Source organism: Dama dama, chromosome 19 (genome assembly GCF_033118175.1).
Source record: "Dama dama isolate Ldn47 chromosome 19, ASM3311817v1, whole genome shotgun sequence".
NCBI classification, from domain to species: domain Eukaryota; kingdom Metazoa; phylum Chordata; class Mammalia; order Artiodactyla; family Cervidae; genus Dama; species Dama dama.
The window spans coordinates 65,913,698-65,930,531 of record NC_083699.1 but is presented as its reverse complement, the minus strand read 5'-3'; the positions used below and the strand labels follow the sequence as shown (position 1 = coordinate 65,930,531).

Here is a 16,834-nt window from a genome sequence, read left to right as displayed (position 1 = left end):
CATTTCTTCATGTGTACACACATAAACACACATACACATTTCTTCCTAAGCCATTTTAAAGTAGATTATATCACCAAGACTTAAGAACTAAAAGATAAAGACTTTTTCCTATATAACCATTATATCTATAAAATCTGGCAAATCAACATTTATTCCCTAAGATGACCTAATAGCCAAATAAGCAATTCATTTACAGGAAAACAGAGCTAATGACTTTACAATGAAGTAGTAGTTATTGTGGTTGAAATAATTAAAAAATATACTAATTTAATATTTAATACTATGTGCCATGTATTTTCATTTAATTTTCAAAATAATAAGATTAGGTATTATTGTTACATCCACTTCACTACTGTGGGGGGAAAAAACAACTCCTCAGAAAGTAGGTAACTTGCCCAGGGTCCCTGGATGGCATGGGGCAACTAGGCTGAAGTAGGTTGTTCTGTCTCCAAAGTCCATGCTTCCACTTTCCTTACTATATTACCACTCACTAAGTCCACATTTTAGTACCACAATACGCATTAGTAAAAGAAATATTAAAATGGTCATCGTTATTTCTAGACACCAAATCCTCAGTGTTTTATTTCATTTACCCTAATCAATAAACATCATACTGTACAAAACTTGGGCATATAATACCAAAAAAGGGCATTCAAGTCTTTACAAAATTTGTAAACCCAATAATCTTATTTTGATCTTCATGTTCAGGAATTAAAAGAAACTGACACCCTTTCTGTCTGACCGTCCCAATGGAAACCAGTACTTGGTATCCTGAGTGAACAGAAATGCCCGCTGTCTCTCAGGAGTCACTGGAGGATCACCTAGTCCCTGACAGCAGAAATGTGCTAAATGGTACTCAGGGTGATGCATTAACCCAAGTACCCAACCTTACCAGGGGCGACTTATTTACGTTTGTTGTACTTACTGTTCACTCAGCGTTTATTTACGGAATAAGGGGACTTGGCAAATCATAGTAATATCCGGTGTTGAAATATTTTTATATCACAGAGACAGATTAAAATTTTTTATGCTGAATTATAGTGATTTTTCAATAGTCACTCCATCTCTTGATTTACACCAACCATGAAGACTCTAAATAACCATACTACATGAGGATTAAATTTTTATGGTTACTGGAAGAATAATTTCAAATGAGGAGTTTGGGAAGCTCCAAGTATTTGACTTAGTAATTAAACCCCAAGATAATTCTTAAATAATACAATTTTAAATAAGAGAATTAATCCCTTTGGCCAGGATTCAGTTTAATCACCAAATCTGCAAAAGTTAAGACAAGTGAAAATTGTAACTTATAAGGTGCTAGGTAAATTCTTTTCAAAAGGTAAGCCTTATGGTAACACAATTGAGAAAGAACTCCAATTAACTATTACTCACTTTATAGAATTCACATTCACCTGGAGGTTCACGAAATCTGCAGGTATGTCGACATAGCAAGCACCTGGACGACCATAAAGACTGCTTCTCACTGCCTAAGTTCCATTACAAATAGAAGAAAATATTTTAAAAATCTCAATCCAGTGCTCGCTACGGCAGCACATATACTAAAAATCTCAATCCTCATTATCACATCCTACTCAAAGATAATTTAAAATTGTGAAATAAATACTATTTAAAATTTTCTCGACATCCTTAGTTGATGCGACATCCTTAGAAATAAAGCAATTTTAATTAAAATTGAAGTGTACTCTATTGATTGTATATTTTTGTTTCAAAGGAGAGAGATAAGAAAGTACTCACTTAGGGCTTTAAAATTCATTTTTCACTACACTTTAGTCCTAGAAATTGTCTACTAGGTTCTGCCTGCCAAGGTTTTGTAACATGTACTTTAACCTGCTTTCTAATCTTAATGATTTGCCAAAGATTTCAGAAGTTGTGATGCTGTAACATGTGTCAAATGGTTTCTATAACACATGGCTTTTGAAACAGCTTAAATGTAACATCACACAGTTTATTAATACACTGCTTAATCAACTAAGAGATGGTCTTACATGCATTAGTACTAATTTTCAAAAATAACCTTACAGAAGTACAAGAGAAAGGGCAATCAGGGTTTCATTATATCCTTCTTTTTACTTTTCCATAATTAAAAAAATTAAAAACTAAAGTATAGGAAAAAATTCTTCTAAAAAATTTATTTTATCTAGTTCTTTAATTAAGTTAAGGACGGTGAACATTAAAATGTACATAGCTATTTATCAATATCATTGTTAACTGCCTGATATATTCCAAATGTTTACTCTCTCTATTGAGAATAAAAGTAACACAGGTATAAGCAACTGAGAAAAACCAGTGGACCTGGAGAGCTTGTAATTAACTACTGTACCTTTTCGATAATAGACGGAATAGCTTCTATGCTACTTGGCCGGGCAGAGAACTTGCTATATAATCTACAAGCTTCAACCTATAGGTGAAAAGAAAATCACTTAAAACTCAGCACATGTATCATATTACTCTTCTGAAAGAAGAAGAAATGTTAAGTCACTATTTTCTATTATGTTTAGAGGCAAGATGGAGAAAAATGCATTATCTGGATTCTTTTTTTTTTTTTTTTTTATTAGTTGGAGGCTAATTACTTCACAACATTTCAGTGGGTTTTGTCATACATTGATATGAATCAGCCATAGATTTACATGTATTCCCCATCCCGATCCCCGCTCCCACCTCCCTCTCCACCCGATTCCTCTGGGTCTTCCCAGTGCACCAGGCCTGAGCACTTGTCTCATGCATCCCACCTGGGCTGGTGATCTGTTTCACCATAGATAGTATACATGCTGTTCTTTTGAAATATCCCACCCTCACATTCTCCCACAGAGTTCAAAAGTCTGTTCTGTATTTCTGTGTCTCTTTTTCTGTTTTGCATATAGGGTTATCATTACCATCTTTCTAAATTCCATATATATGTGTTAGTATGCTGTAATGTTCTTTATCTTTCTGGCTTACTTCACTCTGTATAAGGGGCTCCAGTTTCATCCATCTCATTAGGACTGATTCAAATGAATTCTTTTTAACGGCTGAGTAATATTCCATGGTGTATATGGATTGTTTCTTAAAAGCCTATGCAAAGTACAACCAACATCTGCCTTGGTACAATTCAGGAAGAAAATCAAAACAAGGCACCACTTTCATTTCTCAGACTCTGGCAAAGGTGAAAAAGTTAGGGAGTAACTGTCATAAGCTGAGGTTTATGAGAATGTAAATGGGGAGGGAAGTTGACAATGTCTCCTAAAAATGTAAGTAAGAATATCCTTGGACCCAGAAATTCTACATCCAGGGATACACAACTTTATCTGTTATATCTCATTATAATAATAATCTATTTTTACATTTCTGCCAGTTTTCCAGTTATATGTTTTTTGCCATGCTGTTTCGCATAAATTCAGTATTGCTAATTTTTCATTGTTTGGTATACTTTGAAGCATTATATAGAAACTGTTTCTCTTAATACTTTTTGATATAAAATCTATGGAACAGTTGGTAGTTTTAGCCCTGCAGGTGTGAGCAGGATTTTTCCTTTCAACTTTTCTCTTCCTCAAAGTCTGACAATCCCAAATCATTTTTATTCCTGCATTTTCTTGATTCTTTAAAGAACTTATTTTCAGAGTTTAAATTTCTGTCAAAAGGTTATCTTTCTTGGAAGATTGCTAAGTAGATTCTAAGCTTTCTTAACACTCACATTGAGAGCTTCCTGTAGTTGAGGAAAATTACCTTTAAGCTATCTCAGGTATTTCTGTGTTTACTTTGCAGATAGTTTTAATTTCTTCTCCATAAATCTTAATAGAGTATAATTATACTACAGAGGGAAGATCTTAGAGATGGGTACCTGAGGAAATTCCTGGAAGGCTCCCATTGTTTCCTGACTTCTTTCAGAGGAACCACCAATCACAATCAAGGGCCTGAAATTTTTTAAAAGAGAATTACAAGTGCCCAGTGAATAAAAAGCACTCAGTGAATGTTAAAAAAAGAAAAAGAATTACATTTTCTCTTAAAAACTGTCAATTTAAAAAGATTTAGGAAACATCTTGGTCTGAGAAAACGCTTCCTCGATTTCAGAAAAATCTGAAATTTATAGTAAATATTTATCCTCCATACCCCTCTCTCCCTTGCCTCTTCTGGATACTGATGCTAAACTAAACCTCTGGGTGTGATGATGTAAAATGAATTGTATTGCTGTTTCTATTATTCTTGAGATTAAGAGAAGGAAAAAATTTTTTTCACACTTTCCTAACTAAGTCTATTTGGAAATGGCAGAATGATGAGAAAAATTCCTCAGCAATAAAATTCTCAGGGAGAATAAAAGATAGCAAAGCTAAAGTTACTTAAAAACTGCCAGACACTGAAGTTGATAAGAAAGTGTAGGAAGAAAGAAAAGAAGGACCTGTAAGAAACACATGGCAAGAAAGAAAATAACTTCCTTAGGAAGGGAATTTAAACAGTGTATCAACTGAACAGATTATAGCCCCCTTGGGCTTCCCTGGTGGCTCAGTGGTAAAGAATCCTCCTGCCAATGCAGGAGACACAGGTTTGATCCCTGATCTAGGAAGATCCTACATGTCACGGAGCAGCTAAGCCTGTGTGCCACAACCACTGAGCCTGTGCTCTAGAGCCCAGGAGCCCCAACTATTGAGCAGATGTGCTGCAACTACTGAATCTGCATGCCCTGGAGCCTGTACTCTCCAACAAGAGAAGCCAACACAATAAGAAGCCCACCTGTTACTACTAGAGAGTAGCCCCTGGTCACCACAACTAGAGAGAAGCCCACATAGCAACAAAGACCCAACACAGCCAAAAATAAATAAATATAAATTAAATTATTAGAAAACAAAAAGACACAGCCCCCTTTAACATGATTGTACTGGTAAAGAATCAGAGGTTAAGAACCAGGCTTAAGGGCAAGAACAACTAATCTGTTTATAAAACCAACTCAATAAATATGATTTCAACTGTCCTGCTGGTTATGCAAGACAAGGTGAAAAATTAAATACATTCTTGCATACTGAGCTGGAATCTTTAATAAACAATTCTTCACTTAAAAAGACTTATACATACATTCACATACATATATAGATATGAAATATCCCCATATATTAAGTGTTTTTCTCTAGGTAAAAGAATTATCAATGTTTTTTTATTTTCTTCCTAACACTCTTCTTAATTTTTCACTAAGTCATTTCCTCAAGCATATGACTCCCCATCTTCCCACCACAGATCAGTGGTTCTCCACTGGATAAAATCATGTGTTGTTATTTTCAAGAAAATGTTTTCAGTAATAATAAACTAATTACCAACAGTTCATGTTTGCATTTGCCATACCGCCCAAACCATGGATGAGACCTGGGCCAGAAACAACAAGGCAAACTCCTGGCCTAAAAGCAAAACAGAATTAATTATATTAAAAGCAGGTCAAATGCACTACTTGATTCATACCACTTTAGGGTGAAATGTAATCTTCTTGGACTTCAAAGGAAGGATACATAGGTCTTTACTACAGCTATAAAACAATTATTAGATTATTTTTGAATTAGTTTTTTTAAAAAAGGATCATATCAGTCTTCCTGCAAGACATAAGGTATTTACCATCCTCACACTGTATTTCACTAAACTTTTCATATTTTGCTCCTACTAAATTTGGGCTAAATCAAGGTGATTGCATACAAAAGCAAATTTTTGACTACTGAACATACTTTTGTATGGAAAAAAAGTGTGTTTTTTTTAAATTTCTTAACAAATAAATATATAACGTAAATTGGTCTTTGACAGAAAGTAATTCTAAAATGCAGAGTTCTGCCCCAATTTTTTAAGTTGAACTTGAATGCTTTACCCTAGATGACCGTCTAACCTTAAAGCACTGAAGAAAACGATATCTCCATATAATTCAGCTTACCATTTTCAATTCATAAAGTAACTTCTTAGGAACCTCTATTTAAAACAGCCTTTAAATTGGTGCAGCCACTATGAAAAACAATGTGGAGGCTCCTCAAAAAACTAAAAATAGAACTATCATACAATCCAGCAATTCCACCCTGGGTATTTATCAAAAGAAAACAAAAACACTAATTCCAAAAGATACATGTACCTAGGTTAATGCAGCACTATTTATAATAGTCAATATACAGAAGCAACATCACTGTCCATCCATGGATGAATGGATAAAGAAGATATGGTGTGTATATATATATACACACACACACAGACACACACAATGAAATATTAGCAATAAAAAAGAATGAAATCTTTGTGGCAACATGGATAAACTTGGAGGATATTATGCTTAGTGAAATAAGTCAGAGAAAATCAAATACTATTATGATTTCACTTATATGCGGACTCTCAAAAACAAAACAATGAACAAACAAAACAGAAACAGACTCATAGACACAGAGAACAAACTGGTGGCTGCTAGGGGGAAAACAGGTAGAGAAATGGATAAAATAGGTCAAAGGGATTAAGAGGTACAAACTGCCAGCTATAAAATAAGTAAGTCATTGGGATGAAATATACAGCATAGGGAACACAGGCAATAACATACATTGTATGTAACAACTTTGTATGCTAACAGATGGGAACTGGTTTTACTGTGGTGACCATTTCATAATGTATAAAAATATAAAACCACTATGTTGGACACCTAAAACTAATTTAATACTATGTGTTAATTACAACTCAAGTTTAAAAAAGAAGCTGAAATAAAACAGACTTGAGCTTACCTGCCTGTCAGATATCCAACTGCAGAGGCAGCATAGCAAGCCTGCAAAGAAAAAAAACTGGGACTTAAGCATTTTGGAACTTTTATAGTATTAAATCATATTAAGTAATAAGTATTATACATGTATAAAGTATGTATGTAATAATTTACTCTCAATAAGGGGAAAATGGAATATTTTTCATTTTAACAAGTAATCTTCTATCTGTACATTTCAGATAATCACTTAATCACTGATATTTAGTTTTTCAAGGAATTTGTATCACCTAGTTTATTCATAATATCTTATAATTGCTTAAACATCTGCAGGATCAATAGGAATACCCTCTTTTTTATTCCTAACACTGATAATTTGTGCTTTTTATGTTTTATTCTTCATCAGTCTTGCTAGAGATTTACCAAATTTATTGATCTTTTCAAAGACACAATTTTTGGATTTGTGGCTTTTTCTCTACTGTTTGTTTTCTCCTCCATTGATTTCCACTCTTGTGTTTATCATTTTACTACTTTCAGTTTGGATTTACTTTGGCTTCCTTTTTCTAGCTTCTTAAAATGCATGCTCGGAGCACTGATTTTTTATCTTCTTTACTAAGAGATTCATTTAAAACTATTTCCTCTAAGAACTGCTTAGCTGTAGCTCACATGTTTGAGATCTCATTTTCTCATCATTATTCAATTCAAAATTTTTTCCATTTTATATTGGGATTTCTTCTTCACCCCACTGGTTAGTTAGGGTCCATGGTGACATCTCCATTTTCATCCCTGATACTGGTAATTTGTATTTTTTTCTCTTTTATTCTTAATCAATCTGCTGTGAAGTTTATTGATTTTAATTAATCTTTCCAAATATTTACAATGTATTGAATTTTCAAATGTTTAGGGATTTTCCATCTTCCTGTTATTAAATTCCAGTTTATTTCCACAAGGTCCAGTCACACATACTGTATATTTTCAATCCTTGCTTGGAGATTGATTGAAATTTCCTTTATGGCCTTCATATGGTTAGTTTTTATTTTTAAACTGCGCTTCAGCTCATTACAGAAAGAAGGGGAAGGTGCTAAACACAAGATAACCTGGGAAAATGCTAAATGCCCTTTATGAAGAAATGAGACAGGGTTGACAAAATCCTAACTTCCTTTCTTGGACTTCCAAATAAGCCTCTAAGAAGAGTGGCAATGTGAGGAGGTGGAATGAGCACTGGCCTGGGTCTTGGGACATCTCTGGAGTTCAATCACGTTTGTGATTTGTGAGGCCTGTCACCTTGCAGAGCCACCTACTACACAACCTGAGACGTGACCTTTCCCCATTCATGTTGCAGGTACTATCATGGGCAGGCCCCACGGATAAACTGGGGATACAGATGTGCGAATAAGAAATATGTATTTGTGACCCCCTGGAACTCACAGACTAATAGGGAAGTCAGACGAGGCAAATAATACACAGAAACAGACACATAACAATAGCTAGTTATAGGAATGAAGCACAGGTAAGTATCAGACCAAGTAAGTGTCCCTTCCGATTCTGACACTCTAAAGACTTGGCAGAGTTCCATACTGTGTAGGACTCCAGAGCCAGAGCACCTGGGTTCAAAACGTGACTCCGCCAGCTGTTTCCTTGAGCAAGTTTCTTCACTTCTCTGTGGGGGGCGGGGGCGTCTCTCTTTTATGAATTTTACTTTACATTTATTTATTTTTAACTGGAGCCTCACTGTTCTCATCTGCAGCGACGATTAACAATCGGTCTTGCCTCCCAGGAGCGTTGTGATTGATAAGCGTAAAGTATTAGAGGAGTGAGCGGTAAGCAGCGACTGTCTGCAATGAATTATCTGTCATCACTGTTACTCATCCCCGAGAACGCGCTGGGCTCTGAGTCCATACTTACTGCCTGCTCATTCCTCATCCCGATGTATCTGATGCCCACCTCCTGCGCAGCAAGAGCGATTTCGGTAACCGGGATGCCTACGATGCCGAACATGTAATTCACGTCCTGGGGGGCGGCCAAAAGCAGAGGAATGAGGCCGGCACCCCAGCCCGCCCTTCCGAGGCGTTAAAAAAATAAAACCTCCCGCAAACCTCCCTTCTGCCCACCTCCCCACTCCCGCCGCTTTCCCGTTTCCAAGACAACGCGGCGGCCCCGTCGGCCTCCGTAGGGCTCTCTGCAGCCGACAGGCCTCACACCTGGGTTTTCAGGGCCTGGGCGATGACTCGCGCCCCGGACACCTGCCCCTCGAGTCCGTCACTGCGCGCCGCCAGGTTACTTTCCGACATCTCCCACCGCAGCGGACAGCAGGCTAGCGCGGAGTCACCCTGTCAAGCCAGCCCCTGAGGACACCAACCGTGAGGCCGCACCTCTGAGGGAGGAGGGGAACCATAGGCACCTTTAAGGAGGGGAGAGGGGCGGGGCTGCAGCCAGCCCACTGGCGCTGAGGTGACGGGTTAACACGCTCTCTCCTGTCAGGGCCGGCCCTTCTCTCCGGCCCGCCCCTCACGGAACTCGGGGAGCGTCAGGAGGAGGCGGAGGCGTCCGCAGAGCGCGTGAGAGGTGGGCCGGCGGTGGGGTCTGGGGCCTCAGCCCACGACCTAGAGCCCTTTAGGGACGCGGGAGGGGCGGGTGGCGCCTGCGCAGAGCCTGGGCGGAAGCGGGGTCAGGAGCATGGCCGCGGCAGAAGCGGGCGTGGCGCGCGCTCGCGGCCCCGCCCCACAGCCTTTTCGGAACCCGGCAGGGCTAGCGGTGTCTGCGCAGAGCTGGGCGGAAGGTGGGCCGCGGCGGGGCCGTCGCAGAAGGGGGCGTGGCTCCGGGGGCTGCGCGCGGGTTTTGCTGGGACGTGAGCGGTGGGATGGCGCCGGATGTTGGTCGAGGCGGGCCTTTTTTTGTGTTGTGTGGTTTTGTTCCCGCGTCCCGTTGCATTCTAGGCTTTGATGTACACGCTTATTTGATGGTTACGTTCGTAACTTTGCAATCCGTGAAGATAAATGCCAACTAATTAAATCCGTAAGCGGATGTGTACTCTTTACTTTAGACGAGGACGCCGTATCTCCCAGGGAGAGCTGAAGTAACTTGCCCAGAGCCATTGGACCAGAAGTCTTGTGCTCCCTTCACCCTTCCGCCCTTTGGCCACAGGGGATAAGGGCCCCTTGAGCCTAGTTACTTTCTGACGGTTTTGTTTTTCTTTTCTGTAATCCTTGCTAATAACCCTTCACCCTGCCTTTACAGTGAAGTCAGGAAGTGGTGGGGAGAGTTGTGAGTCTTAAGAGTCAGCCTCTCATCGAAACCATCTCCTGCAGCTGAGAACCTTTTTGTGAAAAAAAAAAAAAAAAAAGTATTGATGTATTTATTGATTTCTAGTGTTAATTTCTGCTGTACAGCGAAGTGATTCGGTTCTGCCTCTACGTACACACTGCTTTTTCATACTCTTTTCTATCAAAGTTTATCACAAGAAGAGAACTTTTTAAAAGACAGTTTTGAGTGAAAATGTCCTTACAGTGTGTGGTTCATGATGCCAGGGCCTCAGGAGCATTAGATCACCTGCTTAGTAGCGAACAGAACTTCTCAGATCGTAAGGAAGAGTGGAACTTTAGGTTTTTGAGGATTTGAAGTTTTAAAGCAGTAAAACTAGTAATATGTGGGAAGGAAAGAAACCAGAGAAGCTTCCCAGGTGGCACTAGTGGTAAAGAACCACCTGCCCATGCAGGAGACAGAAGAGAGGGGTTTGACCCCTGGGTGGGGAAGATCCCCTGGAGGAGGGCAGGGCAATATACACTCCAGTACTCTTGCCTGGAGAATCCCCATGGACAGAGGAGCCTGAGGGGCTACAGCCCATGGGGTCGCAAAGAGTCGGACACAACTGAGTGACTTAAAACACGCAAAGAAACCGGAAGCGAGGAGAGTGGGTCCTGGTTAGTGAAATGAAAACCTTTGGAAATGAAAGAATTCCTAAACTCATTGAGCCCTTTGAAAAAGGTTTCTCCTTGCATTTCAAGTCCTAACTCCCACTCTAAGCAAAGGAATGAGAATGGCTGCCTCTTTGGGTATGGGGACCTAGCCTAAGGTAGCCCATCTAAGAGGAAGATTTCTTTAAAGTTTTAGAGTTCATCTAAAAAATAAATGCAAATCTTGCATTGTATTCCAGAATCTATCCATATTTTAATATAAAAGTGATCTTTTAAATTGAGGTAAACATACATTTAAATGTACAGATCTTAAATGAGTTTTGACACTTGTAGCCACCAAAATACAAATGATGTTTTAAAATACCCATGAAAGCTGGCATTCCAGAAGGATGCCGACTTTGAACACAAAATATTGTTTGTCTTTGAATAATCCTTGGCACAATGTTCCCTGCCCCTGTTTGAGAAGCATAGACCCTTCATCTCTCTGTCATGTGGGATTGTTTCTGTCAGTACCTATGTGACAGTTTCTACTCCCAAGCATCAGAATCGCTTGGAAAGCCTTTTATTTTTAATTTTATTTTTAAAAAATACTTATTTATTTTTGGCTGTGTCAGGTCTTAGTTGCGGCATGAAGTCTCCCTGTGGGCGTGTGGGCTTCTCTCTAGTTACAGCAGGAGGGCTCAGTAATTGTGGCTTGAAGGCTTAGTTGCCCAGCAGCATGTGGGATCTTGGGCTTCCCAGGTGGGGCTAGTGGTAAAGAACCTGACTGCCAATGAGGGAATGTAAGAGATCTGGGTTCGATCCCTGGGTCAGGAAGATCCCCTGGAGGAGGGCATGGCAACTCACTCCAGTATTCTTGCCTGGAGAATCCCATGGACAGAGGAGTCTGGTGGGCTATAGTCCACGGGGTCACGAAGAGTGAAGTGACATAGCACACAGTCAAGCATGTGGGATCTTAGTTGCCCAACCAGGAAGTATTCTTAATCACTGGACCACCAGGGAAGTTCCTGCAAAGTTTTTTAAATATACAGTTGCTTGGACCTACCCCACATCTTCTGAATCAGCATCTTAGGACAAATTAGGCACCTGTGTTTTTTTTAAAGCTGCTATCTAAATTTGATTTGCAGGCTGACTTGAGAAGCACCAGCTCTGTACTCATGCTGGATGCATGAGTTAATAATTAAATGTGTGCTTGCCTGTTATCAAATACTTAATTTGGATTTATGGGTTCAAGGCTAGGTTGACATTACTAGCACAGACTGTGTAGGTCTGTGCTATTACTTAATTTGGATTTATGGGTTCAAGGCTAGGTTGACATTAATAGCACAGACTGTGTAGGTCGTGGTCAGTCAGTTCATGAGGACTTGGGTTCACTGATGTCCCAAAAGAATCACTGACAGAATCACTCAGTATATAGTGTGAAAACTGAACTATGAATTGGAACAAATCCCCTGAATTCAGATTAATGCATTGTGCAAAAGGATAAATTCTCAACTCACTAGACCCTGCCCTGCAGCAGGGGGAGAAGTCGATGAGACTGTTGCAACATGGTTCACCTTTACACCTTTGAGTACAGGGCGTAAGGTTCCACGGTGAACTTGGGTCTGATGATTCAGCAGAAGTACTGAGAGTCTCCCTCCAAGATTTACAGGCCCTTGGAGCAACTGCCTTCAATCCAATGGCAGTGAGCAGATTCCAGGATTCTTTAGTAACTTATCCAAGGCCTGTATGCAGACACTGTAAGCATTAACCATGTTATTTATTATTTAAATTGGTGGTAGGCATGGAATTTTATTGAAATTTTGTTTGTTTTGCCTTGTTTATTGGTGGAAGGAGGCCAAAGGAGGAGTAAGTCTAGTTTGTTTGTTTTTTAAAAGAAAAGGCTGGAGTAATGATAACATGCTCTCCAAAGAGCAGGGTCAGTCATCAGAGTTTTCATACTAGTTACTCTATTTGTGAGTTCTAGACCTGAGATTCTACACTGCAGGTGGCTTCTTTATCACTGAGCCACCGGGGAAGCCCAGTAACTTCTTAGGCCCCAGAATTATGATATTGTGTCTTAATTTCAGTAAACTAACAAGGACACTGAAAATCCATGTGATTATTGGAAAGCATAACACTAACTGAACCTGTAAGAAATATTCTTGTAGGCATATTTTGTCAAAATGTGAAGTGTTTGGTTATTGCATGAAGAAATGAATTGGGATTATTTATGATGCATTATAGAATGGCTGAAAATAAAATAAAATTGACTGAAACAGAGGAGAAACTGAAACTGAGTATCTTAAATACAAACAAAAGCAACAACAACCCAAAAGGAAGTCTATGTAGAACACTATTTTTTAAACCAAACTTGAAAACTGTACAGCAAATGGTTCTTTGAAGAAAGCAGGTTAAATTAATTTTGTTTGCTTCTCATTAAGCTTATGAACTGTACCTAATCTCAAAAATAGGTCTGAAGTGAAGCCAGTGAGAAGCAACTTCATTATTGAACCAGCAGGGCCAGATTTAATGGCTGTTACTGGCAGGCAGGGACTGGGAGTTTCTCCCAGTTACTGTGTGACCTAGAGAATGGTTGGATCCCTGCCCTTGGTCTGCAGGCTCTTCACCTTTGCTTTGCTTTTTAATGCCAGTAAGACTCAGCAAGACCCAGAACTGGAGTGGAAGCACTCTGGGGCAGAAACTGAAGGAGCTTTGTTTTCATCCGCTGTGTGCTTTTTTTGTCTTGTTTTTTAAAGCAAATATGGGGTTTGACATCAGCAATTATTAGATCACTGATAAGGTGTCTATTTTGTGGAAAATACTCCAGAAATGGTGACAACTATAGGTCATGCTGTGAGGACATAAGTGATTTATTTCAAATGGCTTAGAAGTCATCATATAGAATGTCTCCATATGCTAGAACTCCACAGTTGGGCTAGGGGTTCAGCAGCCATCACCTGTGAAACGTGGTTATCAGTGTTTAAATGTTTTCTGTTTTCATTTGTTTCTTGTTTTACCACCAGCCTTCATTTGAGCCCCTTCTTTTCACTTTTTATATTGTATCATATTTTTTAAAACTTTTATTTCATTTGTTTGTTTGGCTATGCCAGGTCTTAGGTGTGCTACATGGGATCTTTGATCTTCCTGCAGCATGTGGGGTCTGGTTCCCTGACCAGGGATTGAACCCAGGCACTCTGCATTGGGAGCACAGAGTCTTAGCCCCTGGATCATCAGGGAAGTCCCTGTATGGTTTTGTTTTGCTTCTAATCTAGTCTGTGTCAGCTCCAGGGTAAACTCTGAATGATTCCCAGGGTTTGGAGTTGAACTGAGGTATAAGCCAGGGTGAGGGACATCTTCATGATGAGGAAGGCAAGCCCTTGAACTTTTTTCTGCATCATGACCTATGAGTTTCTGTTTGGAGCTTAGCTGTGATGTATTGTTTTATTCACTTTCTTTTTTATACATTTATAATTTATATTTTTTATTTTATATGTTTTATATATTTATATATACTTAATGTCATTTATGACATCTTTCAGACACTTGAATAAGAACAGAGATTAATAGACACCCAGGTACCCAGCCCTAGTTTAAGAAATGCATTATAAATAGAACAAAGCCCCCTGTGTTCCCTCCCCCATCACATCTCCTGCCCTGTGCCATAGAGGTAACCGCTACTTTGACTTCAGTGTTTATCATTCTCACATGTCCATTCTTTAGGTAATGGCATTTGGGTTGTTTTAAGCTTTTTGGTGTCATAAGCATTTTTCTCTGAATGTTCTTGCATGTCTTCTTGTCCATATGAGTGAACTTTTATGCGTATCTATCTAGCGGTGTTATCAGAAAGTAGGTTCTTGTCTCATTGCAGAATGAATTCAGAGATGAGATAGGGAGGTCATGAAAGCAAAATGAGGATTTATTTAAGGGAAAGGATGCTCTCAAGGCAAGAGCAGGCAGTCTCAGGTGAGTAACTGCACTGAGTTTCTTTGGCAGGCTGGTTCATAGAGTGTAGAAATGAAGGGGTAGAATATTCATTGGGGAGGCAGGGTTTTGGGGATTGTTGTATTCTCTGATTTTCTTCCTAGCTCCGCCTTCCCTGGGGAGGAGGCATTTCTGTCCTTCAGTTCTGCTCAGTTCAGTCGCTCAGTCGTGTCCGACTCTTTGCGACCCCATGAACCACAGCACGCCAGGCCTCCCTGTCCATCACCAACTCCTGGAGTTTACTCAAACTCATGTCCATCGAGTCGGTGATGCCATCCAGCCATCTCATCCTCTGTCATCCCCTTCTCCTCCTGCCCACAGTCCTTCTCAGCATCAGGGTCTTTTCCAATGAGTCAACTCTTTGCATGAGGTGGCCAAAGTATTGGAGTTTCAGCTTCAACATCAGTCCTTCCAATGAACACCCAGGACTGATCTCCTTTAGGATGGACTGGTTGGGTCTCCTTGCAGTCCAAGGGACTCTCAAGAGTCTTCTCCAACACAGTTCAAAAGCATCAATTCTTCAGTGCTCAGCTTTCTTTATAGTCCAACTCTCACATCCATACATGACCACTGGTAAAACCATAGCCTTGACTAGATGGACCTTTGTTGGCAAAGTAATGTCTCTGCTCTTTAATATGCTATCTAGGTTGGTCATAACTTTCCTTCCAAGGGTCAGTGTACTAGATTTCCTCAGGAGTGGTCAGAGGATCTTCCAGCAATTCCTGGCAGGGTTTTGTCCAGTGGTCCAAGGTTTCTAGGCAAGAGTGAAAGGGGAGAGAGCCGTTGAAGGTAGGCAGGAGGGTGGCTGGGTTAAGAACCTCACAAGGGAATATAGTGAGGCCTGGATTTTCCATTAGCACTGCTTGATAATCTGAGGATTCTTTGATCAGACATCCGTAAATGGCCTCTCCCATTTAGGAGTTGTTTCACTTGGTGGCTGGTAAAAATAGTTAGTTTGGCCCCAAACTAACTTTTAAAGCATCTTCTATCAGGACTGCAATAGCTGCAAGGTTTCGAAGGCAGGGAGAGATTTCTTCCCAATAAGGGAGGAGGACAGTCAGGGACCACTGGAAACCAATGGGAAAATATTTGTCCATTCCAGCAACAAAGTGCTCAGGTGAATTTTTTTGTAATTGTTTTTCCTGTAGCACCCCAAAATGGTACAGGTTTGGGAGAGGGCTCAGTGTAGGAGGTCAGGACAGAGTAGGTAGCCCCTGTGTCAAGCAAGAAATTCTCAGGCCTACCTGCCACATCCAGTTCCAGCCTTGGCTCCAGCCCCGTGATGGTTATCTGTGACAGGTTGAGCTGGCTGGGGTGGGCCACTTCAGTCCTGTTGAACCATCAACAGGGAAGGCTTGGCACTTGACCTTGAGGCTCTTGGGTCCTAAGGTCAGAGTGCTGCCCAATGTCCCAGTTGATGGCATTTGTAGCAAGCCGTTTTAGGAGACTTGTCACGGTTTGGACACTCTTTGGCCCAATGCCCCGCCTGTCTACAGATTAGGCATTTGCCTCGTGTCTTGTCCTTCAAGGACTCGGGGTTTGCCATAGGGCTTCCCTGGAAGGTGGCCAGCATCTGGGCATGCCTCGTCTCTTTCGTTTTCTCCCTCTCCTGGGCCTTGGCCTCCTTCTCCTGTTCTCTGTTATAAAAGGTATTGGTGGCTGTCTAGACCATCTCATCTAAAGAGGCAGCAGGGTCCTGCTGCTATAGCTGTTGTAACTTTATTCTGATATCTGATGCACATTTGGTCAGGAATTTGTCCTTTAAAATCACCTGTCCTTCATAAGAGTCGAAGTCCAGATTGGTAAACTTTTGGAGGGCCTCTTTTAGCCTTTCCAGCAAGGCAATGGGGTTCTTGTTGGGCTCCTGAGTCATTGCTGAGACTGGGCACTGTCCCACAAATAATAGGCTTCCTTCTATTTCCATGGGTGGACTTCCTTAGGGGTGAAGCTTATCCTACACAGTACTGTTGCAACCTGAGAGCCAGGCATCCCCGGGCTAGGGTGCAGATCCTCAGGCAGGCTGAGGCGTGACATCCTCCTGGAGATCGAATCCCCAGGCAGGTTGAGGCAGGTCGGCCTCCTGAGAATTGGGTCCCTGGGCAGGTCAAGGCGTGACGACCTCCTGGGACCCCTGGACTGGTGGAGCCCCGAGCAGGTTGAAGTGTGACAACCTTTTGAGGACCAGATCCATAAGCAGGTCAAGGCAGGTTGACCTCTTGGGACCCCCAGATTGGAGTTGGGCATCCCCAAGGTTTATAGCATG

The 16,834-nt window shown here is 40.8% G+C and overlaps 2 protein-coding genes across 10 annotated transcripts in view; one reads left to right on the top strand and one right to left on the bottom strand.

Moving 5' to 3' along the window:
• Window positions 1–9,235, bottom strand: part of HACL1 (2-hydroxyacyl-CoA lyase 1) — a 29,677-nt gene extending 20,442 nt beyond the window's left edge. Inside the window, exons 1-7 of one of the 3 annotated variants that reach the window (XM_061167277.1) lie at window positions 9,096–9,235; window positions 8,600–8,704; window positions 6,723–6,763; window positions 5,301–5,381; window positions 3,839–3,911; window positions 2,342–2,419; window positions 1,393–1,487 (exon numbers count right to left, since the gene is read on the bottom strand). In XM_061167277.1, coding sequence (XP_061023260.1) covers window positions 1,393–1,487; window positions 2,342–2,419; window positions 3,839–3,911; window positions 5,301–5,381; window positions 6,723–6,763; window positions 8,600–8,692 — 461 coding nt within the window. In that variant the 5' untranslated portion in view covers window positions 8,693–8,704; window positions 9,096–9,235. Of the gene's footprint in view, window positions 1–1,392; window positions 1,488–2,341; window positions 2,420–3,838; window positions 3,912–5,300; window positions 5,382–6,722; window positions 6,764–8,599; window positions 8,705–8,895; window positions 9,036–9,095 lie in introns of those variants that run through there. The other 2 variants (XM_061167275.1, XM_061167276.1) reach the window with 2 other exon arrangements.
• BTD (biotinidase) overlaps window positions 8,915–16,834 on the top strand; it is a 42,498-nt gene continuing 34,578 nt past the window's right edge. Inside the window, exon 1 of one of the 7 annotated variants that reach the window (XM_061167282.1) lies at window positions 8,915–9,054. Coding sequence is in view for 1 of the 7 variants with exons in the window: in XM_061167278.1 (XP_061023261.1) it covers window positions 12,337–12,347 (11 nt within the window). In the remaining 6 variants the exon portion in view is untranslated. Of the gene's footprint in view, window positions 9,055–9,119; window positions 9,260–9,354; window positions 9,474–12,212; window positions 12,348–16,834 lie in introns of those variants that run through there. The other 6 variants (XM_061167279.1, XM_061167280.1, XM_061167285.1 and 3 more) reach the window with 6 other exon arrangements.